This window comes from Saccopteryx bilineata, chromosome 12 (genome assembly GCF_036850765.1).
Source record: "Saccopteryx bilineata isolate mSacBil1 chromosome 12, mSacBil1_pri_phased_curated, whole genome shotgun sequence".
Taxonomy (NCBI): Eukaryota; Metazoa; Chordata; class Mammalia; order Chiroptera; family Emballonuridae; genus Saccopteryx; species Saccopteryx bilineata.
Genome location: NC_089501.1, coordinates 6,236,662 through 6,264,196, shown reverse-complemented (window position 1 = coordinate 6,264,196; position 27,535 = coordinate 6,236,662). Strand labels below are relative to the sequence as shown.

The 27,535-nt window shown below is 42.3% G+C and overlaps 1 protein-coding gene across 2 annotated transcripts in view; it reads left to right on the top strand.

The window, feature by feature from the left end:
- METTL24 (methyltransferase like 24) overlaps positions 1-27,535 on the top strand; it is a 146,742-nt gene that overhangs the window by 22,571 nt on the left and 96,636 nt on the right. For both annotated transcript variants that reach the window (XM_066248409.1, XM_066248408.1), the window contains exons 2-3: positions 15,945-16,043; positions 22,046-22,185. In XM_066248409.1, the coding sequence (XP_066104506.1) occupies positions 15,945-16,043; positions 22,046-22,185 (239 nt within the window). The remainder of the gene's footprint in view (positions 1-15,944; positions 16,044-22,045; positions 22,186-27,535) is intronic.

The following is a 27,535-nucleotide window of genomic DNA, read 5'->3' as shown; positions in this document are numbered from 1 at the left end:
AAGTATACACACAATCTATTTTAACTTACAACACATGCGTGTATATTTGTTTGCCAATCTATTGTTTTGAGTGTGGCCCCCGACTTTGAAATTTCAAGGTATAGAATATGTGGAGTGGAGTTCCGGTCCTTCTTGCAAAAACCCAACCAAACTGTATTACCCACCATTTTCACTTTCGGTTTCTTCGAAGTGGAGTAAGACCTTGACACTTGTGAAGTCATCCTAGTGTAGAACACCTCTAGGTTTTTAACGATTTTGTTTTTCTCTTTGCAGTGACTTCATGGATACCTAACACAACTGTATTTAAAAACAGTACCTAGTTTTTAATTGACCTGGTTTTATAGAAAAGAGAAGCTGTTTGCTTTCTGTACACAGATTTTGTCAGTTTACCTACACTTTAATTAAATTATATACTTTCAATAACTTGTACAACTGATATCAATTGCTTTGGAAGGAACTAAATGGCTCCTGGGGAAAATAGACCTAGTCTGGGCGCAGAAGTATACAGGCAGAAAAAATGGGGCAGTTGACCTGACAAGTTGGTTTTGGAGACACAGGTTAAGAGTGCTTCTGCTGTAACACAGACTGAAGAAAATCAGAAGTGTCTACCATGTCTTAAAGCATGGTGCAGTTACTTAACTTTATTGTTAAATAAATTCCTACAAGGAGGAATGCATTTACTTACCTTTAAGAGAATCTGCACAGTGTTGGACAGGTGGAATGATTAGAACTAGATCAGAGCAGTTATGATCAGAAGGTCAGTGTCCACAAAGCTTTATGGGATCAACCTTCTATGCAAAGCAGAGTTTTCACCTTTACCTGAACAATTTTTCTGCACTTAACAAATACAATTTACCTTAACAAATATTTATAGTTTCAAGGTTACATGCCAATAGTCTGTGAAAACAAACTTTCATTTTACAGAAAAGCTCTCTGCTCTTCATCACAAATAGATTTGGATAAGCCTAACTTTATAATTTCAATATGTATAATATGTACAGATTCAGCTTCAATTTTATAACTTATATGTAAATATTTATTAACTTGTTAATCTATCAAAATAAATGTTAATTTTTAATGAAGTGTTTGAAATTCTCAACAGTGCTTTCCTGCAGTTTCTCTCAGCATTCTTGCTAAACTGCTTATAATTTTTAGTTTTATTTTAATTTGAACAAAACTGGACTAAAGACACTTAGGGTTTATAACCATTTTTTTCCACTTAAATAAGTAACAAGTATTTATATTTAGCTAGATTAAAGTATTACTCTAAAGTGCAGCTAGTGAATTTCCCTACTTTCTTCCCTAGTAATAAAAACATTGTCCTCAATTCCAAGAATGATATCATGTTCTTTCCTCCCTGGCATTTAAATCCATATAAAAATGTCTCTTGGACATTTTTGTGGGGGACTTTAAAACAAGTACAACACATGGTGTCCTCATAAGGCTTGAAGTCTGGTTAGAGACACAAGATTGACACACTCAAAACAGATATTACCAAACATTTGCTTTAGTATAAAATGAGAAGCACAAGCAATAATTGTGAAGCACCTGCTTTGCATAGTTTATTTTGTACTTGAGTGATTAAGATATCTTGGGGAAGTATGTGGGACTAAAACTGCTCTCTGAAGAAAAAGTGGAATTTTAACTAACTATTCACTAGAGAGAGAATTCTGGATGGGAGCGAAAAAGCCTGCACAGTGTGCTGGGGCAGGAAGCACTTAGGAAGCAGACCGAGAGTCTGCATTTCTAATGAGACTGTCCTATGGTCTGAATCTGAGCTCGTCCTTACTTCTCCTGAGTCTTATCTTGGCAGGGAATTGTCTTTGGTTACAACTCCTTTCCCTATCCAACAATCTCCATAAGACCAATGGTGTGTTCCAGCCTATCATTCAGTCTCTGATGGTGTGGCATTAGGAAGTATGCATTCATAATAATGATAACCATCTTTTACCCAAGGCCTTTGAGGTACTCGTATCAGTCAGGATAGGCTAGGTAAGGTGCAATAACAAACATCCTCAAAATTTCAGCGCTTAAAATAACACACTTTTATTTCTTGCTAATGCTATATCCAGTGGGGGTTGGGAGCGGGGGAAGATCTCAGCTTCTTGCTATCATTCAGGGAATCAGGCTGACCCTGTGTCAGCTGAGATACACCATTGGCATTCATCAGAAAGGCCTGCATCCTTTCCCCTGACACAGTCTCATCCTCCTTTTTAACTCATAGAAGTTTCATCATCCACGACATTTTCAGAGCCACTGGTGAACTTTTTAGTGTGTTCTATATCTTATATATAAAGAATTTCATCAATGTGTTACCTAGTGTATGTATGACCACGTATCAGGGCAAGATGGCCACTATGATTTTTACATGGGACTCCCATCTAAAGTTGCTATTGGGCATGCACTGTCTACAGTAAAAGGAAAACTTGGTATGGGGAAGATAACACTCCAAGGCCTGGGATGGAGCTGCAGAGCAAGTATGGACCAGACGCTTAGAGGTCTGGGTCTGAGTCACAATCCTCCTCCTCCTACCTGTGTGACTTTGGTATGTCATTCACCTCTCTGAGCTTCATTTTCTTCAATTATAATATAAAGGAGTTGGTATAGATTATCCTTAAGGTCTCTTTGAATACAGTGATTCTCTAAAAGTACAAAACAGAATTTAAAGCTAGAAATAATTTGTCATATGAATACTATAACCTGTTTGCTTTTTAAATTCTTCCATGTGGGAGGAAGGAAGTTTCTTTTTAATGCAAGGAATGTTAGTCCTCCATTCTCATACAATTAAGAAATATGGTCAAAATTTTTATCCACCGGAGTCTGGTATATTTATTTGCACAATTTGTCCCCTTTCCTCTTGTTATTTCCCATTTAAAATGGGAAGAAGGGGCTGAGCCAAGATTAACTGCTACTTGGCACCCTCACTTCAAACCTTGGAGAATCTCACTCGCATTCACCAGAGAACCCTGAGTCCAGAGCATGGCAGCAAACCCAATGATAACTGGCCTCTGAAAAGGTCTGCTGCTTTCAGCAATTCTTCATGTTCCTGAAAGAGACCACTTAGGGAAAAAGATGGTAGATCTTTCCTTCCATTTAGGTTTGAGACTTAAGTGCTTCTAGTTCCAGAGCTTGTCCAGCCAGCTCTCCACCCTGTTTTTCACTGTCCGCAGCTTCCCCAGACGAAAAAGAAACATTTATCGGGCTGCTTCTATGTGTCGGGCAGTATAACTTACAGTACATTCACACAGAAAAATGTCCTGTAAGTACAGAATCGTGCAAGGAATGTCCTAGAACCAGAGTCTTATTTCTAATTGTTAGCGGAATTCACTCAGCCAAATACTTTATCATAATCCAAAGGGCCAGAGAGTGGCAGCATGGGCAGTGGAACCTGGACCATATGCACATGACAAAAAAGTTCATTAGTAATGAATGAGTGCATACCTAAAACTGAGAAACAGTATAGGCATGCATACATGCATAATTGTATGCCACCGTTTTTAGAACTATTCAGAAATATTTTCTAAATATCTTTCCTGTGAAACTGCTGAGCAACGCCGCGCTTTACCATTGACAAGCTTTCTGCTCCACACGGCACCACAGATGCCCTGAGGCTGAGCAGCCCGTCAAGGGCAGCTGCAGGATGTGACTGGCAGCCTCAGGATCTCACTGAGGGGACCTGTGGGGAGACTTGCAATTGGGCATGAGGTTTGGGGACTGAAGCGAGCTGAGAGCCAGCAAAGAGGCCCTGGGTACCCCTTGTGGACAGCCCGAGTCCCAGGTGAGCTTGTGGGGAAGATGGAAATGCCATGCAGGTTTTGGGGAACACCCCCTCTTTCCCCTCATACCCCCCTTACCCGCGGTTCCCTTCTCCATGCCCCTCCCTCCTGCTGGTTTGTCTGTGCTCTCCACCCTCTGCTAACTCCACTTCTCCTTTCCATTTGGCATCTATCAAGATCCAAGGATCCTTGAAATAGGTTTACAGGGGTGCTGCAGGCCTTCCATCCTGAGAAGCCAATATTTCGGGAACTGGTACATGTTTGGGAGGCTGTTAACCGGCTGGAGTTTTCTGACTGAAATGAGTCCATGAACTCAGCAGATTGATGTTGATTTAGATAAAGTTAAGCTTCTAGGATTCTGAGTCCCAGAAAATCTGGGTAATCTGGTACCTTATATATTTTGAATAGGGTTTGCATATATATGAAGGTGTGTATGTGTGAGCGAGAAAGAGAGAGAGAATACTTCATGATGTGATTAATGCCATTTCTAAACTAGTTGCTTTCTTAGGTAAGCATTCTTATAAAACCTTACTTTTATAAGATAAATGAACTGCTCCCCCCCACCCCACCCTTCCTGGATGGTTACTCCAGTGAGAGCCATGATTTGACATTCGAGTACCTACTATGTACGCAGATGCTATACATACAGTGTTCTCATCATGGAAACAAGTGTAAAGTTCTGCATTTCACTGGTCTACTCCAGGAATTTGGCTTCTCTTTCTACAGTCTATGATAAAAACCTAAAATACATTATGTTTCATTCTCTTAGAGTTAGACTATTTTGACACACACAGACAGAAAACACGGTGAATTTTTAAGAACAAAACCCAACTCATATTTGTTCAGCATTTCTTTCCAACTTACTGGGATAACTTAGAGAATAAATCTAGAGCTGAGCATTTATTCCTCGCTGTCCTTTGTTTTACTCTCTATTTTATTCCTCCCTAAAAGTTATCAGGGCCCGCTGGAATTATAGTGCATTTTTTCTTGTCAGGGTTGATTTGATTTCTGGGCCATTGCCCCCCTGCCTACACTCTGTAATGATGAAGAGACGGCAGATTGATGGGGGAAGGATTCCGAATGCTGCTCAGGACTTGGGTTTCAGCAGGAGCGTTGTCTGCTGCCAGAGGCACTAGCAGATGGACTTCGGGATGGGACCCGGCCTGAACAAGGAGGGACTCTCAGTGGAAGAGGGTCCTGTGGGATGGGCTGGCCCTGCCCTTTCCTACCCACCATTTGACCCTACCCCACTAGCAGGTCTGTCAACAACATTAATAGAGACTCAGCTTTGTTGTTGTTGTTGTTATTGTCTTGAGTTTTCAGCAGTTTGATTATGACACTTTTGGGCATGAATGTCTTTGAATTTTTCTGTTTGGGGTTTGCTGAGATTCTTAAATCTTTAGGTATATGTCTATGGTCAAATTTGGGACTCTTAGATGTTTAAAAAAAATTTATTTTTTAGCCCTGAGTTCTTTTTCCTCTTCCTCTGGGATTCCAATCACTGCATGTTAAACGTCTTGATGTTGTCCCACAGGTCCCTGAGGCTCTTTTCATTTTTTTCTCTCTGTTGTTCAGATTGAATATTACTTTCTGTTGATCTATGTTCAAGCTCACTGGCTCTTTCCTGTGTTGCATCTATTCTGTTATTGACTCTACCCACTGAGATTTTTATTTTGGTTATTTTATTTTTCAGTTCTAAAATTTTCATTTGAGTTTTTATACCTCCTGTTTATTTGCTGAGACTTCCTGTCTCTCCATTGGTATAAAGAGTGTATGCCCTTACTTCTTAGAGTATTTTTAAAATGTGTTGCTCTTGAGTTTTTTGAAGTAATTCCAACATTTGTACATGTCTGTATTGGTATCTATTAATTGTCTTTTCCCCACATAAGTTTGGATTTTCCTGAGTCTTCACTTGGATTTCATGCTGAGTAGTTTTGTATTATATCTTGTACATATTTTGAATATTATATTATGAGACTCTGAGCTGTGTTTAAATACTATAGTTGATATAGATGTTTTAACAGGCAAGTGACTTGGTTGAGCTCAGGTCTCGAGTTCCAGCCAGCTTCTGTGGATTGTGATTTCAGTGTAAGTACTGTTTTTAAAGCGTTTGCAGTGTTTTGTCCTGCATTCACACCACCTGGTGATTGATCTGGCACTCGAGTCGAGGTCTATCTGTTAGCTCCATTCTCAAAGTCTTTGAACTACTAACGAGATCCATATTAATAAGCTGAGGACTTCATATAAACCACATTGTGGGGTTGGTTTCCTTCTTGACAATTTCCTGCATTTTTGTATTACCAGTTCCCTGCATTTTCTGAACCTTTGGGCCAGAAAGGTTGGGCTTTAGTTTCCCTGTGTTTTGCTACACACTTCCCATGTCCATGGGAAGCTTTGGGAGAAGAGAGATAGAAAATATTCATGAGTGTTCATCCTGCCATCTTGGGCTTCAGATTGGAGAGGAAGCTCCTCCTTCCTTAGAGTTTTAGGTGCCTGTGGTTGCTGCTGTGACTTCCATTATCGTAATGGGATTGCCTGGGAATTGAGATAAAAGAATGAAGAAAAAGAAAAAGAAAGGAGAGAGGGAACTGGGGGAATTTCCCTCACTCTCTTATCATTAGGAGACCCCTTCCTTCCTTGAGCCTGAACAAGTGGGCAATGCCCATGTCCAGTGTAAGTCTGTCTTGTGCAGGGGTGGAGAGGGACAGGAGGCGGGATACCAGAAAGAGAAAACAATGGTGACCTCACTGCCAGTTCAGTGGTACTTTGAATTCTAGTCTTTACCCCCAGTCTGCCTGCTTGTATTTACTTTTCAGATTCCTCGAATAATGCTCTGTGCATTCCGTCCAGGTTTTATTGATGCATTCAGCAGGAGACAGAGGCTGGGGTGCGCTTACCCATCATATCCAGAACTGAAACTGCGATTCTTTTTTTTTTTTTTTTAATGAAATTTGTACATGGGGTGCCTGAATTTTCAACATCACCACAAATTGTGTAACTGACCCTTGCTTCTTTGGAAGCAGGCTGACTCTGAGGAAAAAGCTAATTACAAGAGAATGCCTGGGGGAAGGTATGTGGGCTGCCATCCCTGAGACTCTGGGATGAGTGAGTCCAGGTCACACTCCAGCAAAGTCCTAAAAACGGTGATGGTCGAAGCGCATTCCAGAAAGATGGTGGCTGATGCTCACAAATTCGCAGCTGCAGCCGATTCCTGTTCTGTCCAGGCACCATTTTGGGCCTCTTCTACCCCTAACAACTGGCACAAATCCCCTTCTTTTTCTACAAAGGAATAAACAATTTTCTTCAGTCATTGTTTCCTACCCACTAACAGATGATCTTAATTAGCACAAAATTGCAAAAGAAATATATTTTGCTTGTTTTGGATTTGTTTCTCTCAGAAGCTTAGGCATTGCCAGCATCAATACATCAACACATACATGGTTGGCGTCTTGTTTGTTTGCAGTCAGGAACTCACAACCTTGCTCTTTTCCACGGACACAACCATAATGCAGAGGAGCAATTGTTAGCCATCTTTCCCAACAGAAACTGCAGGTTCTCAGAACTCAGGAGCTTACTAGCAGTGGGAATGTGCATTCAGGAGCATTGGCATTTTATAAAGCTATCCCAAACACTATACTAACTAACCACCACAACAAAGAAACGGATTCATTTTACAGTTTCATCCCTGAAGAACTGTAGCATTGAAAACACAGAGGAATGGACCATTAGAAGTCTTATTTTTTAGCTTATTTTATATTTGTTTTTTGGAAAGAAAGAAAGAAAGAAAGAAAGAAAGAAAGAAAGAAAGAAAGAAGGGAGGGAGGTGAGGAGGTGGGAGGAGGGAGGAGGGAGGGGTAGGGGAGAGGGAGGGAGTAAGAGAGGAAGGGAGAGAGGAAGGGAGCGAGGGAGAAAGGGAGGAAGGGAGGAAGGAAGGAAGGAAAGAAGGAAGGAAGGGAGGGAGGGAGGGAGGGAGGGAGGGAGGGAGGGAGGGAGGAAGGAAGGAAAAAGGAAGGAAAGGAGAAAATGCTTGTACAAAACTTGCTTTCATAACTGATGGTGGTACTGTCTTTAGTTTGACAATTTCTGCATGGGGGCTATGTGAGGTCATTCAAGGGTGTGGGAAAAACTGCCTGTGAAGAAGGAATCTGTTATTCCAAATTTCAAGACAAAGCAAGCTTTTGCAGAAGGCAGTGTCGATGGTCTTTTTTCTAGGTCACGGGGCGGTCTACTTCTTTCTGTAATATTTTAATGCAACCAGTTTTGTTTGGGGTTTATGGTCTTGATTAATAAATTTCTATTATTACATGCATAAATGTAGGGTGGTAGGCAAAAGAGTATTTTAAAAGATTGCTTTATTTTTTGCGTTATCTTTTAATAGTAAAATCCTGAAATTCGGTTTCTTTGTCTTGAAGGAATCATTTTGTTTTTGTGAGAAACACATTTAATGCTGAAATCATAAATTATAAAAATATCTGAAAGCCTCATGGCTATGCTTCTTGCATTCTTTTTGAACCCAGGCCATCATCTCTGTGCACCAGTGTGGACTGGCTCCCTGATCACGTTTTACCCTTTGGAGCAGAATCTCAGATAGCTGCCAGATAGCCTCCAAACAACACAAATTAGTTGTGTATAGAATCTTTTGGTGTCCTTAATTTTTGGAAATGTTTTCTATGTAATGAAAACATTTGCCCCTCATTGGAAGAATCAAATCACTTTTGATTTGATTTTTTTTTCAACACACATTTCCTGGGGAAAGTGCCTAATAAAGCCTTCGCAAACAAAGGGGGGGCTGCTTCCTTTCCTCAGTAAACCCAGGAACCAAGTTTAGATGCTGGTTTGTGTTGGGGGAGGGGCTCCTTTGTATGAGTGGTTTAGGGGGCGGGACTAAGAACTGCAAACCAGTGGAGAGCCCAACCCCCATCCCTGCAGGGGCTCAGGATCAGGGCTGTTGAGTGTATGTTACATTTAACATTTGAGTTTAAGCTTGCTGGGGACAGATAGACCAGCCCCAAATGACATTATCTTTACCCACCTTCTGTTTAAGCTGATCCTTTACCATCTGAAGAGGATGTAAGAGCACAGACAGGACTACAAGTTTATGTTCCAACTTCCCAGGAGTGATGAGGGTAACATTGTTCTGGCCACTTGATATTTGGAGCATATGCATAATAATGTACTCTGCAGTTTATAAAGTTGTTTGGGGTAAAATTGTTAACAGCAGAGTTAGAGTATTAGACCTTGGTCCTTGAGTTTGGCTAAGAAAGAATTCAGAGTCAAGAACTCTAACTTAAGAAATTTGTTTGGGCCCTGGCCGGTTGGCCTGGCGTGCGGGGGACCGGGGTTCGATTCCCGGCCGGGGCACATGGGAGGGGCGCCCATTTGCTTCTCCACCCCCCCTCCTTCCTCTCTGTCTCTCTCTTCCCCTCCTGCAGCCAGGGCTCCATTGGAGCGAGGATGGCCCGGGTGCTGGGGATGGCTCCTTGGCCTCTGCCCCGGGCGCTAGAGTGGCTCTGGTCGCGGCGGAGCGCCGCCCCGGAGGGGCAGAGCGTCGCCCCTGGTGGGCGTGCCGGGTGGATCCCGGTCGGGCGCATGCGGGAGTCTGTCTGACTGTCTCTCCCCGTTTCCAGCTTCAGAAAAATACAAAAAAAAAAAAAAAAGAAAGAAAGAAATTTGTTTGGGGAGTCGCAGAGGTAGAAGAAGTGAGCCAGCTGGGCTGTGTGGGCTCAGGGAATAAGTTACAGAGGCAAAAGAAGGGCCTTGGGAATTTAGGAGAAAGGAAGCAAGGCTAACACACCTGAGGAAAGAAAAGGGTGGGCATAAGGCATGGGCGTGCGAGAGAGAGGGAGAGAGAGAGAGAGAGAACGAGAACTGGGTTTTTCATCTTAAGGCTTTTTATCTGGTTTTCAAAGTGGGTAGGTATTTCAGGGTAGAGGGGAGGATTTTAATAGAATATTCATCAGCTTTCCAGGTGTGTCCTTTTAGGTTCATAATCTCTACTAATTGGTCAGCACTAGCATACAGGATCTTTAGTCATTGGTCTTGATGTCAGCAATGGTGTCACTTCTCTGATTTTGTTGCTTTTCTGGGCCTGGACCTAAAACACAACTGAGGCCTAGATGTTATCTTTGTGGTCAACAGACCTGAGGCTTTGTTCCTAAGATTATTTGATATGGCTCAGAACCTCATTCTTTTTTTTTTTTTTTTTTTTTTTTTGCACTTTTCTGAAGCTGGAAACAGGGAGAGACAGTCAGACAGACTCCCGCATGCGCCCGACCGGGATTCACCCGGCACGCCCACCAGGGGGCGACGCTCTGCCCACCAGGGGGCGATGCTCTGCCCATCCTGGGCGTCGCCATGTTGCGACCCTCCTGGGTGTCGTCATGTTGCGACCAGAGCCACTCTAGCGCCTGGGGCAGAGGCCACAGAGCCATCCCCAGCGCCCGGGCCATCTTTGCTCCAATGGAGCCTTGGCTGCGGGAGGGGAAGAGAGAGACAGAGAGGAAGGCGCGGCGGAGGGGTGGAGAAGCAAATGGGCGCTTCTTCTATGTGCCCTGGCCGGGAATCAAACCCGGGTCCTCCGCACGCTAGGCCGACACTCTACCGCTGAGCCAACCGGCCAGGGCTCGCAGAGCCTCATTCTTAATGCTTAAGGAAGTGATTGTGTAATGGCTTGTATGGGAGTTTTATGAAGCTATTCTCTGGCTCCCTTGTTCTTCCTCTAAGGGGGTCTAAACTGCATGACTAATGACATGCTAGGGAAGGAAAGGTCACCCTGGGGGTAAGGTCCTAGCCTATCTACTTGTTTTCCCACTTTTGTCTGTTGTTAGGTACTTGGGATTTTCTGCCCTGGTGACATTCCGTAACTGGCCTATTGTTCGGGCTATGCTCATGCTATCTAACTGCCTACTCTATTAAATCATAATGATAAATTCTTAAAAAAAATTTTTTTTTTGCCCTGTTCTATTAAACACTGGCTATTGGTGTTTTAAGGTGCTCAGAGATTTCTGTTTGTGGGATTTTTTTGAAGGACAAATATTGATATGTGCATGCACTACAGAATTAAGACAAATGATAATTGAAAGAGATGATAAAAGCTAGTGGTTTCCTTGGGGAAATAATCACAAATTACTGTCAGACTGATTCCAATAAGAACATTACTTTATGTGAAATGTTTTCTAAACAGCTCAACCAAAGCAGTAAGCCAGAGCACTTCTGAAGGCATCTCTTTGCTGTATGTTTCTATTATATCCCCACCTGACATCTCTCAACTTACGTTATTCACTGTTCCAGCCTCAGTGTTGTGGCCAACACTTGGCTGGATATGAGAAATACCAGATTGCAAGAAGGACGCTGTTTTGGGTCCTTGAGGTAACTGTAGTTTCACCATATTGACTGACTATAGGATGCTGTGCAGGAGAACTTCCATTGGCCCCTGGAGACCCACTCTGCACCCTGCTCCTTCTCTCTACAGCCTGGGGTACAGGCCCATGCATACCAACCACAGCTTCTCTCTTCTCTGCCTTCCTGTTGGGGTTGACAGGTAGAGCGGGTTTATAATAGGACGGGATGTGATAGGATTGGCTATGTTTCTCTATTACGTGCCTTCACCATTTAGTTCCCCTCTCTGGTTCCAAAAATTCCTCCTCCTTGCTCCTTCAGGCTTATTATGGTTTATAAGGGCTCTCTGGTGTTGCCTGCCTCAGATATTATTGCATTGCTCATTCTTAGTTTCCTGAAATCCTGCCCATACCTTTGTAAATAGTCTGCTAAATTCTTCTCAAATTAGCCACTTGGAAGAAAGCCCATTATATCCTGCAGGGACCCTAATTGGTATTTGACCAAGTCACCCAGATGACAAAGTTGGATATAATCTGGATAATCTCTCTGTTTTGCCTTATTTCAAGTAGACTCTCGCTTTCAGGCCAGTCTACCTCCAAATCATAATCAAGTGGAGTAGGGGTCAGCAAACTACAGTCTTGCGGGCCAAATCCAGCCCGTGCCTGTTTTTATAAATAGAGTTTATTGGCACACAGCACGCCCACTTGTTTACTTACTGTCTAAAGCTGCTTTTGAGCTACAACCAGAGGTGAGGAGTTACAACAGAAACTGTATGGTCTGCAAAGCCTGGAACATTTGCTATTTGACCTATGGTAGAAAAAGCTTACTGATCTCTGATTTAGAGTAAAACCATAGGGGAGAACTCCATCATTTTCATCAAGAGGCTCCAGGGGCCAAATGCTGGGGCACTTGTGAGTGGGCCCATGACAATGCCATGGGAATCTTTACACCCCGAGCCCAGAGAGGCTTGCAGGAGGCATTGTGTTGCTGTGCTGAAAGCTGCAGCCACCTGGGAAGTCGCTCTTTGTCATTTGATCCAAAAAGAATGTGACCAAACAAAACTAGGAGGCATTTGTGTTTAAATGTACTTATCATTTATGATTTCATAATTAAATAGTTTCCTGAAATGAACAGCTCTCCCTAATGTTTCAGCATTTCCCTATCAAAGTCATCATGTGCATGCTCATCTCCTCCACGGGACTGTGAGCACCTCCTGGGGGCGTCTGGGCTTCGTTCGCATCTGTGTTGGCCAGTGCCTGGCACAGAGTGGCTGATGCCCCATGAATATAATCAGTATCTATAAGAGAAGGAAAGAAGAAATGTGTGTGTGTGTGTGTGTGTGTGTGTGTTATTTCCTGACCTATCCCCTACATCACAATAAAAAATTTACAAGAAAATAAAAAGAAATGGGGGATAGAAGACATTAGCTGGGAAGATAGATGAACTAATGTTCTCAGACTCTGTCTGACTAGAGTCTCTGTCTATTCAACCTCCGCAGAACAAGACAGCTATAAGAAAAGGCTGTTTTTCCAGAAAAGGTGCCTCTCAGGGCATACTGAATAATACATGCTTTGCTGGGACCAGTGCAAAATGAAAATGTGGAGGCCCTTGTTCAAAAATTAAGACTTTCCAGACAGTGTTTGCAAAGCATGAAGCCAAGCATCGGCCTTTCTAAGACTGGACAGCTTGCACACCCATGAAACCAGCCCTGCCTTAACGATCGCTGTGAAGCAGGCAGCCCGAGGGAAATCAGAGAGGGTTCTTTAAGTCTGGAGGGACTGTAGGGGGCTCAGCCACTCCCAGGCAGTACAGACCTGTCTAGGGAGCAACACTGTGGGCCCTAGGGACCCTGTGCAATGAGTCAGTAATGTCTCCTATTGACAGAACCCTTTATGACTTGTGAAGAGTTTTCATTTATCTCAGACCTTCACTCCAGAGGGTACTCCTCTTCCTCAGGCCACATACCTGCCTTCACACTGGCGAACCTGCATGTTCCCCCCTTCTCTTTGCTTTCAGTTTAACCCCAAGTCATTTAGGCCACCCCATCTAGAGGCAACAAACCACAGCAGTATGAAAGCATCTCAGGGCTAACTTGTTTAGATGCTTCTTTTTCAGGAGGATAATACCTGTGTTAGTCTGTTCAAACTGCCATAACCAAACACCACAGTCTGGGTGGTTTTGTATACAACAAAAACGTAGTGCTCACGGTTCTAAAGGCTGGATGTCCAAGATTAGGGTGGCAGCATAGTTCGTTCAGTTATAAAGTACTGTACTTTAATCCGTGGGTTACATAGAGACACCAAGGCAGGATACAGAAGAAATTTTAGGAGGAGATTTATTAATAAGCCAGCTACATATGACTTACACGGGGTATAGCTAACCCAAATCATGCAGCCTTGATCATAGTGCAGAGGTTGGTTATATAGACATGATCACATACTGGTTGGGGGGAAAAGGATGGGAGCATGATACAAAAGTCATTTACTGATAAGCTTGCAACATTTATCTATAGGATCTATTAAAAAGAAAAGCATTCCTATATATCAGGACCACAAGATAACACAGTAGTGATAAATGTTTTACATACCCTACAGGACACAGTAGCAGTAAATGTTGTTTTACATTTCAACACAGTAGCGATAAATGTTTTACATATCAAAGACATTCCCAAATCTACTGTAGTCTAAGACCTATCCCTGTCGCCACACAGTGGGAAATGAAATGTTTAGCTATAAGGAGAGAAGCTAAATGAAATTAATTTTGCTAAAAGTCTTGAGGCCAGTTTATTAGGCTAATAAGCTAGTCCCCGCTTGCTTAGTTTACAAGTTTTATACATATAAAAAATTTCAAAAGGGATGACTATTAGAAAGCATATAAAATGTTACAGAATGCAGGTTTTTCAAGCAAGGGGAGTGGGCTCGTGATCCCTTTGTCTAGAGGTATATGTCACTCTCAGGACTCCAGGAGGGAAGGATGAGTTATAGGAATTTTTATTTAAGATATGTAAACATTGTTTCCTAAGGCTCGTTAGGAAGATGAAGAGGAATTTTTCAGATAAGTTCTACCTTCTTTGCTCTGTCTAGCAAGTAGTGGTCTCAGCCCTTCCAGAGAACTATAGTTAAATTATGATTAACTACTAACTAACTTTTGCCCCTTTAATCTCTTTCTCTTGTTTTTTATTTTTTTATTTTTATTTTTTTTCCTCAGAAGGGAGGGGTAAAGGGGGCCTGGCTCTTCTTTTTGAAATACTAGTATCAACAGTTTTGCAGTTCCTTGACACCCTATCACAGTTTGGTTCAGGGTTGTAGACTGCTTACTTCTGGCTGTGTCCTCACATGATAGAAGGGGCCAAGGAGCTTTGTAGGGCCTCTTTTACAAGAACACTAATCTCATTCATGAGGGCTCTACCCTCATGATCTAAGCCAGCAGTTCTCAACCTGTGGGTCGCGACCCCGGCGGGGGTCGAACGACCAAAACACAGGGGTCGCCTAAAGCCATCGGAAATACATATTTTATTTAAAAATGTATTGTATAATAAATATGTATTTTCCGATGGCTTTAGGCGACCCGTGTGGGGTTGCGACCCACAGGTTGAGAACCGCTAATCTAAGCACATCCCAGAGGCTCCACAGCCTAATATCATCACATTGGGCATTAGGATTTCAATATATGGATTAGGGAGGGGGCACAAACTTTCAGATTGTAACAATACTTAACTGAAGAACAATGTCTATACAGGAATGGTCCCTTTATCTTGTCCACAAAACCCTCCCTGTCCCCTTTTTCACCATAAAAGGCAGTTTAGGGGACCATCCCAAGCACTCTGCTAGAAACCTTTGCCAAGACACCCAAAGTCTTTTCTGACACTAGATGCTCACTCTGCCAGCTGCTGACCTTCTCTGGGCCCTGCCGGCCTGTCCTGCCCCACACCATGGCATACTCACCCCTGGGAATTACAATGAGCCTCCCGGAAGTTTCCAGGTGGTAAGAACCATAGGTGGGAACTTGAACGCTAACAAGGACTTCATGACTATTGCTTTCTTTTGACTGGAGGAGGCAGTCCTCATTTTTGTTTCTTCCAGATCATTGCCTTCCCCGACCCCTTCATCTGCCCTCCACTCTTACTACAGAAGGGGTTTATTTCTGGTCTCTCTGCCCATGTGAGCTCCATATGCCCTCTGCTGAAAAGTGGGGCTGCCTCACAGTGCTAGAAGGCCACCCTTGCCAGCCCAGAGGGTGACAGTCTGGGCACCTCACCTGCATATGCAAGGTCCCAGGAGGGACCAGGGCCAGGAGGTCTGGAACGCTGGGTGGCACCATTGCACCTCCCTGCCGCCTCCTCTGTCTCTTTGTGCTGGGGAAGGTGCCAAGGGCCCCAAGAGTTCATTGTGGCGCTGAGACAGCAAAACTGGCCCTTAGGGAGGTGCACATCTCTGAAGCACTAAGCTTTGGAAACTTCAGTCGATAGGAAGATTTTTTTTTTTCTGAATGGGGAGCAGCACGGTGGAATGCAGAGCTGCAGCTGAGAGAGCCCAATCGGGTCAAGTGGAGTTTGCCTTTGATCAGAAGAGTCAGCTGTCCCCGGGGACATCTTTGCAATCTGCTGCTGAGCCTGGTAGCTGGGCTTTCTCAGGCCTCATTTGTCTCCCTGTGACTGATGGGGTCTTAATGACAGCAGCTCTGAGCCAGCTCCCTGCCCAGTGTGCAGAAGTGTTTGTTTTGCAGGCTGCTGGAGCAGCCTTGCCCTCTTGCCTCAAACTCTAAGTCTTTCTAACCCCACCCTCAAACTCCTCACCCTTTACCCACTGACCTATGTTTTCTCTCTCACAGGGTCCCCGGTGGCATATAGACCTCCAGCCTTGGGCAGGCCCTGCTCAGTCCCTGGATGAAGAAGCCTCGAGGTTCCTGAGATATATCAGCACCACCCAGGTTGTGTTTCATGCGCAAGGGGATTTGGCGATGATGCAAAAGATACCGATTGCCGCCTTTTAAGAAAGATGTGTCAGGGAGGGGGCGGGGAGGTTTTTAGTGACTCCTGATAGGGACTTGAGGGGACACGGTTTCTGAGGCATTGCTGCTTAGATTCACTCACTCACTCGGAGGCAGGTGCCTTCCATTTGCGGCTGCATCCTCTCCCTTTCAGGAGCATCGCCGTCCTGAAATGTTTGAATGATTCATCCGATGTGCTTTAAGGATCCACTTTAGGAAATTGCTTTGGAACACCATTTGAAGAGATGGATTCATTCCCGTGAATCAGCGGTGAAGCGTGTCACAAAACAAAACTCTCATCGGGAGGTTCAAGCTTCATTTTGTATCTGGAGGAATCCGCCTTTTTGCTTTTCTGTCACAGATGCTTGGCAGACAGGGACGTGCTAGGCCAGAGAGCAGAGGAGACTTCGCAGGCAGTCCAAAAAGACGCTTATGAATCCATAGGCTTTCTGTTCTGCAGGGCACTTTAAATCATTACTGAGCACCGGGCCTGTGTTAGTGATTTAACTCATTGTGGCAGCTCCCACCCAGCTTGGCAGGCTGAGTCAGTGCCCGGAGCAGGCAGAGAGATTGTCCATTAAGGAGAGTCTATGACTCTTGACACGTTAATCAGGAGGTTCCATTATCAAGTAGACCGATCCTGGGGAGAGAGACAGAAGAAGTAATCAAGGCTGGAGGGAATGGAGAGGTGCTAATAAATTAGCAACTGAGACTGCCTGTGAGGCAGGGGCCCATGCAGGAGACTTCCCTGCAGAGCTCGTGGGCACAGGTACCCCAGTTCTTGGATACCCCCTCAGCCCACTGGCCCTTGGCATTCTATTTCTCCTTTCAAATCCCACTGGCTGCAGAAAAGCCCACTTTTCTTCCATGGGAGAATATGTTTCTAGATCTTTAGAAGGCTAATTTAGGGGTAGGAGAAAGTCCTATTTCTTATGTGATGCAGTCAATCAGGGATTTTAATATTTGTCACCTAGACATGAAAGTAGAAGTTTGCATTAATCATGAGTGACGGGATGATACATTGGTTCCTGTGCTTTACATAATTTTTATCTTATTTTGCTGCTACAGATTAATTTGGTGGACTTGCACAGACTTAATTAAAATACTGAAATTGTAATTCAATAGTTTGGTTTTACGAGAAGGAGAAGCAGCTGGACCTCTTAACAGTGACTTTTCGAATCCCTTAGAGGCCCCCAAGAAAAGAGAAAAGGTGTTCAATTTATGAGTTGAATTTGAGAGTGATGTGCTGCACCCCCCAAAAAATAAATTGACCGAGTGAAAGCCTCTACATTTCATTTTATATGTATTGCAGGTTAATATTCTGTGACTTCTAAAAGGCATATTTACTTAGAAGATGCTCTGGAGGCATGAAAGGGTCCTTTCAAGCCCCTGTTGGATTTTCCCTTGACTTATGAGCTGAGAGGAGAAAAAGTCTTTTTTTAAAAAGCATGTTATGATGTGCTCTGATGTTGTGACCCTGGGCAATTTATTTTGCTTCTCTGTCTCTCACTGTTCTGATCTTGAAAAGGAAGAGTACCAAATTATTTCTAAAGTCCCACTCAGTTCTGTGACCTTATACTGTGCTGAGAATAACATAGGATTCCATTTTTTCAGCACCTCCTATTTGCCAGGAGCTGTGCTCGGCCCTCGGTGTATAACAGAAGCCTCGAGAGGCTAAGATGGAGGCTAACAGACGAGTGGGGAAGGCAGAGAAATGGATATAGAATGATTATTCAGCTTGATAAGTACAATAATAGATAATCTGTTGATAAAGCTCTCTAGGAGGACTTTTGTCCTCCAGAAAGAATGAGATAAAGTTCCAGACCTCACAGTGGTTTTGTAATTGGGTCATTTTACCTACCTTAAGTACTTCTGGGTCACACAGAGGCCAGCAGGTGGGAGGTCATCAGAGATGACACTAACTTGTTCTTAAATGAAATCTTTTACTATCCAGTGCCCTCCCCCCTTTCTATGTAATGCAAAGCTTTTTTGGCTGCTTTTGGGGCTTATACTTCATTTGGAAGTCATTTTAAAAATGCAAATTTATTAAACTGGCAGAGTCACTACTACCTAAACTATTCAGTTAGCAGAAGTGAGTCATAATGAGCAAGGAATAGAAATTAAACTTCTGAAGGTACTAAAACAAATTTCACCCCCTCCCCATCCTCTTCTGCTGCTTTTTAAAATAATAAAAAAAATTATTCCCCTCGGATCTGTTTTCAAACTTGTACAGCAAGGCATAGCATTTGATATGTTCAGCATTGATTTATTCTTTCCTTGATTCAGTAGGCATTTATTGAGCTCCTGCTTTGAGGCCAGCCCTGTGCTGGACAATGGCTGGGATACCAAACTGAATTAAATACCCACTCACACTGGGTGCAAGAGTTGAGTGTTCTCTAGTAGGGTAGACAGATGGGTGGGGAAGCTCCCCCAGGCGAGGGAGCACAGGAACAGAGCGCAGGGCATGGAGAGTGTGGCATTCAAGTGCCGGGGAAGTGGTGCTCCTGGGCTTGTGCTTTGTGGTGACTCTGATGGCATGACTGGGTTCCTGCATTATTAATGAAACACTAGAAGATACGGTGTTTGGGCAGAGTGTACAAGACATCAAGCTCAATTTAATTAAATATTGTTTTCTGATGTGAAAGCCCATGGTTACATCTCTGAATTCTGAAGTCGATGATGCGCTGCTGCAAACTAATGGTTAAATCACAAACACAGTGCTCTGTTCTGAGGGAAGGCTCCAGATCTAGCTTTTTATGGCAACCCCCAAACCATATGCCTCCAGGAAGCATGCCTTGCAGTACAGAATTAATCTAAACAACAGTTGCTGTTTAAAAAAAAAAAATATATATATATATGTTTTAAAACTCTATCTATCTATCATCTATCTATCTGATCATCTATTCATCTACCTATTTTTGAGAATAACATAAGGACCTATTCTGGAAAGGTAGACTAGAACTTCATAACAATAGCGTCTATTATATTTACTATTACATACATGCATACATATACACAGATTGGGATAAAGCAACAAAAACACAACTCTTTCTTTGAGATTTTACTTTTTAAAATAATGGTGTTACATAAACATACAGTTGATCAGTGAAGTGATTCTTGCCAGATGTCCCCAAATTTTAAGGGCTCTCTTTGTAGGGTTCTACTTATGGATTGGCAGAAAGGCTATTCAAGCTTTTGCAACACCACATAAAATAAAAATAAATTAGATTCTTTTAAGTTAAATAACTAAAAAGCATTTTTTTTTCTCCTGGAGTCCGTTTTCCTTTGTCTAGACCTAATTTGCCTTTATATGGCTAAATTACAAGGGAAATTAGGAGAGAGAGAGAGAGAGAGAGAGAAAGCATAATTACTGGAGTTGAAGCTTAGCTAGGAGTCACCGCCCTCACTTATTTTGCTTGCAAGAGCATTTATGGAAGCCCTGGCCATAAATCTTAACCAGGAAGTTTGAAAAATCAATATTTAATTAATTTTTAGGAGCTGAATTTTACCAAGTACTCTCATTTCTTTTCAAAAACTAATGTCTATCAGTGAGCTAGTCAGTAAATGGTTAAAATGGAAAAACTGTGTTTTATTTTTGAACTAGGAGAGGAAAAGAACAATCGCAGAGACACTGAATGGGAAAGAATGCCTTTCCAATAGGGATATATCTGTGTAAGATGAAGTCTGTGGAAGAAGAAGACATGCTTAGAGTGTCATTTTTAATAGAATAAAACTCTCCTCCCAACGTTGGGGATTTTCAGTTCAAGCTCTGGCCTATGAGTAGCCTCTTCCCTTAATTTGCTAAAACACAGGGGAGGCCAGGCTGGCATCTCAGTGGGCTTCTAGTAAACTCACAGGACCACCAGCAAAAGAATCACTTGGGGGGGGGGGACTTGTTGAGATGCATGTGTTAAGATTCTGATTTTATAGATCTGGAATGGCACCCAGGAATCTGCATTTTTAAGTACCTCCGAGGTCCATCAGAATGTAGGTGGACCACACCCTGAGAAACACTGTGGGAGAGGCCAGAGTTAGCTGTTAATGGTGTTAGGAGGGAATTATGAATAAGAACCTATGAACGTCCCCATCCTGCCTGATCTGTCATTATGGCAGTTCGTAGGGAGAGCTGCACACAAAGAACAGCAGCAGATGGGTAGCATCATGCCACTTTAATAAAAATACCCTTGGAAGCTTCCCTAGAGCAAATGGCTCAACTTTGAGGTCCAGAAATGCTTTGGGGCCCACAGAACCCCCCTGGCTTAACTAACTGCTGCAGGAGGCAGGGATTGAGCAGAGCCCCAGTGGAGGTACTGATGGTTAGGGCATAGTAATTTGCCCCCTAGCAAAAACAGGCCCAATGAACACACAGCTCTAATTAGATTAGTAACTTCTCCACTGGGTGTGTGGGTGGTGACTAGGTGGTGGGCAGGTAGAAGCATAATTTCCACTTATCTGTGGGAGAATAATAGGCATGAATAATACAAATTAATATGTTGACACACCCAGTTAATAAATGTATTCTGTACTAGTTGCTTGGTAGAAGATTCAATTTCATTTATTATTTTTTTCCCTTTAAACAGTGGTTGCAGATAGAGTTACTGGGTTGAGAGAAAAGAATATAAATATATATATAGGGTTTCACTTTTTAAGCTTTACTCTAAAATGTCCAAACCCTAGCAGGAGACACCGTCATGGTTACTACTGAAGAGTGCCAGGGTGATTTCACCAGGCCAGCTCTGGATTTCAAGTGTGAGGGAGATGCTGTATTACTTGAATAGGTGCCACATAATAAACTCTTTTTAGATTAAAATTTTGGAAAAGTCAGTTAAAGAAAAGGATTTGGCAAGCCTAGAAGATCTACTGAAGGAGAAAACTGTTTGCTATTATGTTTTCCAATGAATTAAAGCCGTGAGCCTCACAGCATCTTTTCCACCTGGGGCGGTCTATTGTCTGTGATGTGGCAGAGAGAGCCACTGCATAATTTGTGGTGCATCGTGATGACTATGAGTGTTTTGAGGGATTAGGGAGAGTACGCTTGCTCAGGAAGGTAGATACCCGGGCCACAGACTTGTTTTCTTTGGTTCCAGCAACCCTGGCCATGCACACTGTGTCAGCCTCAAACACACATCAGAAACTCCTTACAAAGGATATTTTACTTCATGTGCATTTGAAATTAGAGACTTGCTTCTGCTTGACTTAGAAGCTCATTCCCTTTGGTTTTCTTATATACTATTGGATGAGTTAAAAAGAATTGTTTTGGTTAGCTCAAGGAGAGACTCACTCCTGGCTGGGGCCCTGCTCATTAGAATAGTGTATCACAGAGCACACTGTCCTCTTAGCAGGAATTACGGATTAATTTTATGAGACCCCTGATCAGCTGTTAACCATAAATAACACATGCTACCTATCTGCACCACGGTGGCCCCACCTCATCTGCCCGAGATAAGGAATCAGTGATTCTGTGTCCTTCTGAGACCCATGCCCACAGTCTTATCTCCCAGCTTCTAGGAGGGACATTGTGGATGACAGACCTCTGTTCTCTGTGCTCTGTTCGGAGCGCTGCTCTCTATGTCTGGAATGCTCTTCCTGGTCTTAGCTTCTGTTCATCCTCCCAAGACTAACTCACCTCTGCAAAGCCTGCTCCCTGCCATTTTGTTCCTGGTTCGTTCTGCCCAGTGCTGCCTGTCCATTTGGTAGTAGCAGTTCTTAACATCCCTTCCAACCTGCCTATAGTCTCCATGAGGTTATTTATAATCTGGTACTTGGAATTCCTCTCATCATTTTACAGAAGTCTTGTGTTTCCCTGGGGGAGGGCGTAGTTAGCAGTGGAGAAGGACATAACTTTCCTGTTACGGTTTTCGGGAACCAGGGAAGCAGTAAGTCTACCTGCCATTTATCATCCAATGCTTTGAATTATTCACATTGATTTCCAATCCCTACAGATTGCATGTGATCACATGAGCACAGACAGCCCAGCTACTGACTCCAGCCCTGCAAAGAAGCCCTGGTCGGTTTGTCTTGATGACAGGTTTGGCTTAGCTCATCAAATCCGCAACAAGCAATGCCGTCTCTACTCTTTAGGGTGAGTCCATTTTACAGCAGAATAAAACAAAAACACTTCTGCAGGTGGCCAGAGTCCTTTCAGAAACATGAAGTTATGAACAGGTGCAGGGTAAAGAGGTGGCATGCTTTGCCTTCTGCCATCGTCCGGACTCATCTCTCTGTGATGTAACTGTGGGTGCTTACAGGTCACCCAAAGTGGCCAGGGCTACTTTCTCTCCCATTCTGTGGGTAGTAAGTTGGCAACTGCAATTTTCAGCATAATAATTATCCCCTTAGTGAAATCAATGATCTCCTGATAGAATTAGAGCGTCCTTACTATAAAGAGAGAGAAAAATATTAAGTTTTCACCTAGAAAAAAGGACAGTGAAGATATTAGAAACTTTATACACAGGTATGATGAGTGAAGATAACTTGGATTTTTATGTTTTGTGCCAATGGTAAATCTGTGTATACTTTTACATGGAAGAAAGAAAGAAAGAAAGAAAGAAAGAAAGAAAGAAAGAAAGAAAGAAGAGAGAGAGAGAAAGAAAGAAAGAAAGAAAGAAAGAAAGAAAGAAAGAAAGAAGAAAAGGGACCACTTATGAAACCATGAGATTTTGTCAAAACTATGGGAAATACTATATTTAGTGATTCAGGCTGAAAATGACCTAAATGTACAAATGGATTTAGAGAATTATTATAAAAGGGCGAATATGAAGTAATGAAACTATTTCACCAAATACACCAGTACTCATTAAACAGTCCTGAATTTACAAATGACATATGTCTCAAAAAATGAGGGAGAGAGTTATTTTTGTTTGGAACCCCCTTTTCCATAGACTCTTCTTTTTTTTTTTTTTTTTTTTAGTTTTTTTTTTATTAAATTTAATGCAGTGACATTGATAAATCAGGGTCCATAGACTCTTTGTGGGAGCCATGTAGTTAGGCTCTCAGGCAGGATCCCTGAGGTCCTTCACAAAAGTACTGGCGACCCCAGCAGTGTCATAGGCTGTTCCTCACCAATAGGTTTTATCACCTCTACACTTTACATTCAGGCCCATGAGTAACAGCTGCCCACCAGAATCGTAGATAGTAAGTGTCAGGGGCACACACTTGGGTGATGTGGAGGCCTATCCAAAGGCGCTGATGTCTAGAGAATGACCATCATTTGTCAGACTTTACTAAACAAGAATTCTTAGTTATAGCCAATCATAGATTTTTTTTTTAAGAAAACAAATGTTTTAAATAAGAGTGTCAGGATAATAGAAACATTCTTTTATGGGTTAAATGAAGAATCATGGTATAAATCAGTGAGACTTGATCAGCAGTAAGCACTCAGTATGTATTTGCTACATAAATAACTGCTTGCGGCAGGGAGACTGAGAGGGAAGTTGGTTATGCAGCGATTTAAACTTGGAGGCTTGAGGATTAAAAAACAAATGTCCCAGCCAGTTGATTGCAACAGAGCTCTTTTTCTGGGAGCCCCCAGCTATGCTTCGAGATTGTAGGAGGAATGGGAAGCTGTGACAGTAGAGCTTATTTTATACCGTATTAAAATATGTATGAAAGTGGGTCATAAAAATAATTGCTTGGTACCACATGCAAATTGGTGATCTCAGCTTGGGCTTACTTTCTTGTTCCAAACTGCCTTTATATTTTGCTTAATATTATACACTCTGGAATAATTTCATTTAAAGCACATAACTGAGTAAAGTGAAGCTGTTAAAGCTGGTTTTGGAGAAACGTTTGAAATTCCTTTTTGCTTTCCTTATACTTCAGAGCCATTAGATAAGATGGTTCTGCTGTAAGACTTCAGATTATTACATGCAAAAAGGTAGTTTCATATTTTCATTTAAATGTTCACTATTCAAAATCAGCTTTGTGAAGGGAAGATAAGAAGAGACGAATTCCACTGGGAATAGGGATGAATAGATTATGAGGGAAAATGCTTAATTGAAAACTGGAAAGTAAAGAAAATACTTCCTATGCCCTAAAAAAGAGTGCTTTGGGTTGTGGGTGGATAGGCTGATCACACTGTCACTCAGGACTTAGGGTCTAGACCAGCATTCCCCTTCCTCGGGTGAATTGCTTGCTTGTGGGGCAAGTAAAGAGCAGGCTGACAGCATCTCAACAGATGCTGCAGGAAGAAAGAAACGCAGGGCCGAAGTGTTGCTCCTGAAATGAGCAGCGTGGGTTCCCAGCACAGGGCGGCTTGGGCTAGTGGTGAAATAAGTAAAGAGGGCAGGTGAAAGGTGTGTCAAATGGCCCCTACATCCAGGCAGTATGTGCTCCAAGCCCCAGGGCTGCGGCAGCAGCGACGCCATGCCACTGCTGTGCCCAGTCATCTCCATCCTAACCAAAGAGGATGGGTGCAGCTGCCACTGCCGCTGAGGGGAACCTTCCTGGCATAAGAGGAAGGAAGGGGTCTGAGGACCTGAGGATCAGAGGACAAAGGCTGATTGCCCTACCTTCTGATCTGTGTCCTACCTTTCCTCCACCCCCGGAACTGGAGCAGGTGTCGCCCCCACCTTCTCTCTGATGTTTGAAATCTCTTTACTAGGAGCCAAAGCATTTTTACTTTACAGTTAATGTAAAGACTTTTTTTTTTTTTTTTCTGGGAAAGTGCACCCTGTGGGAAGTTCAGTTGACAATTAAAATCAGGTTCTTTTCAATTTTGAAATGAGTAGAACAGACTGATTAAGATAGAAAGGGCACCAAAAAGGAACATTACTGGTATGTTATGGAGAAGGGGAAAGAGAAGAGGATGAGAGACTGTGGGTTCAGATGATGACGTTTTCAGACAGACCTGCCCTGCAAGTCTTCTTGTGGGTATAGCAGAGGGGCAGTGGTGGGAGCTGGTGGGGAGGCTGGGGAAGGTAGGTAAATGAAGTGGGAAAAATCACCTCTTTCATCCTCTGTACAAAAGATTGTATTTCAGGGGTAAGAGAGTGTGGAAGGGAAAACTTGAGAAGGGATAATGCACAGGCAAATATTTCTCATCTCTTCTCTAGTTCTCTGGTGGTGGTGGGGGGTCGCACCATTTGGTTTCAAGACATTAATTCTCAGCATAAGACAGAAGAAGATTTGATAGATGTCACATAATTAGGCAACAAGAGCCAATATTTTATTTAGAAAGTCTGGGATTTCCAGTTGCTGTGAGCACTTCAAGATTAATGACTGAACTCCAGAGCCAAAAATTTTCATTTATATTAATTCAACACAGGAGCTCATAGTATATATGAATAAGGAATCAGAACATCATGATCCCAAGTATACTTTTTAAATAATTCTTTTTCTAATCACCGTCATGAAAATCTAATACCATAGATATAGTATTATCTGTTTATTAACATATGTATCTGTGCTTTACATCTAAAAAGAGAAAGAAGCTGTTTTTGCCCCCAAGAATTAATTTTTGCCCTCGTAACGGTGAGAGCATCCCTGTTGAGAAGATATGTTAAAAAAAATCTTGGCATTTCATACAATGTTATTTAATAAAAATTTATAATTATAAAATATTTTTTATCTACTATTAATGTCATTTATGCTTTGGAAAACCTATTTTGCTTCCTCTAGTAGTTGGCAGTTTATAGATCTAATCATAATCATGTTAATAATTCTAATCATGGAACTTTACTTGTTTCAAAATGATTAATAGTCATATAATCAATATTCCAAAACAAATATGATTTGGCAGAATTTCAGTTTTGAAAATCAAGCTATATACAAAATGCAGAAAGTAATGGTGTGAATATTAGAGTACAACATAAGTGCTATAGAAATTGACAATGCAAAAGTTAAATTTAAAACAACAATAACAAAAGTTAGTAGGTGAAGGGAAGAGAAGAAATAGAAGCAGTTATAAGTACATTAATTTATCCACCCTTCAAGAGTATTCTCTAATGTTGATAAATAAGGAAATGTGAGTGTTCATATCATTTATGGTTATAATGGTAATTACTAGAAGAACTAAAATAATAATCTAATTGACAAAATTGAAGATTGAAGGCAAGCAGATGAAACACAGCATAGTAAAAATGTTCCTAAACTCTTAATTGTTTATTGCACAGGGTAGATTTGTGTGTCTAAAGATGATATGTCAAGAAATAGCAGCAGATATGAAAAAAAGAAACATTTAAAATTCAAATAGGAACCACCCAACAAAAAAAAATAATTAGATAATAGATAATATAATTATCTATATCAAAATAGATAATCATTTGTCCAAGTTCTCTGCTTCCTGCTGGGACGAAGAATAGACTATTGGAACCCCTGGGGAAAACGCTAGCTGTCATACTTCTTTCAACCCTTCTGCCCTCAATGGTGCCCGTTAAAAACTTTCCCTGTAGCCACTCTGATTTAATTTTATTAGTTTTTCTTAACAGTTTTTTTTAGATATAATCTACATACCACATAACTCACTCATGTAAAGTATATAGTTCAATAGTTTTTAGTTACTGGGCCATTTGTACATTTTTATCATCCACCTCCCCACCCCACCCCCCAAAAAAAGCCCATACCTATTGGCAGTCACTCCCAATTCTTTCCAACCCTCTTACTCCCTTTTCACCTCATGGTCCTATAAAACGACTAACGTACTTTCTGTCTCTGTAGATTCACCTATTCTGGATATTTCATATAAACGGAAGCATAGAATATGTGGGCTTTGTGACTGACTAGCTTTTTCATTTTGCATAATTTTTTTTTTTTGTATTTTTCTGAAGTTGGAAACGGGGAAGTAGTCAGACAGATTCCCGCATGCACCCGTCTGGGATCCACCTGGCATGCCCACCAGGGGGCGATGCTCTGCCCATCTGGGGTGTTGTTCTGCTGCAACCAGAGCCATTCTAGCGCCTAAGGCAGAGGCCATAGAGCCATCCCCAGCGCCCGGGCCAACTTTGCTCCAATGGAGCCTTGGCTGCGGGAGGGGAAGAGAGAGACAGAGAGGAAGGAGAGGGGGAGGGGTGGAGAAGCAGATGGGCGCTTCTCCTGTGTGCCCTGGCCGGGAATCGAACCCGGGACTCCTGCACGCCAGGCCGATGCTCTACCACTGAGCCAACTGGCCAGGGCCCATTTTGCATAATATTTTTAAGGTTCATCCATGTTGTAACATGTACCAGTACTGCATTCCTTTTAATTGCCAAATGATATTTCATTGTATGGATACACTGTATTTTATTTATCCACTGATCAGTTGATGGACATTTGGGTTGTTTCCACTTTTTGGCAATCATAAATATGTTGCTATGAAAATTCACATGTAGGTTTTTGTATGGACATTTGTTTTCATTTCTCTTGGGCATATGCCATTTTACATTCCCACAAGCAATGCATTAAGTTTGCAATTTCTCGGCAGCATTGTTAATATTATTTTCAGTCTTTTTGATTAT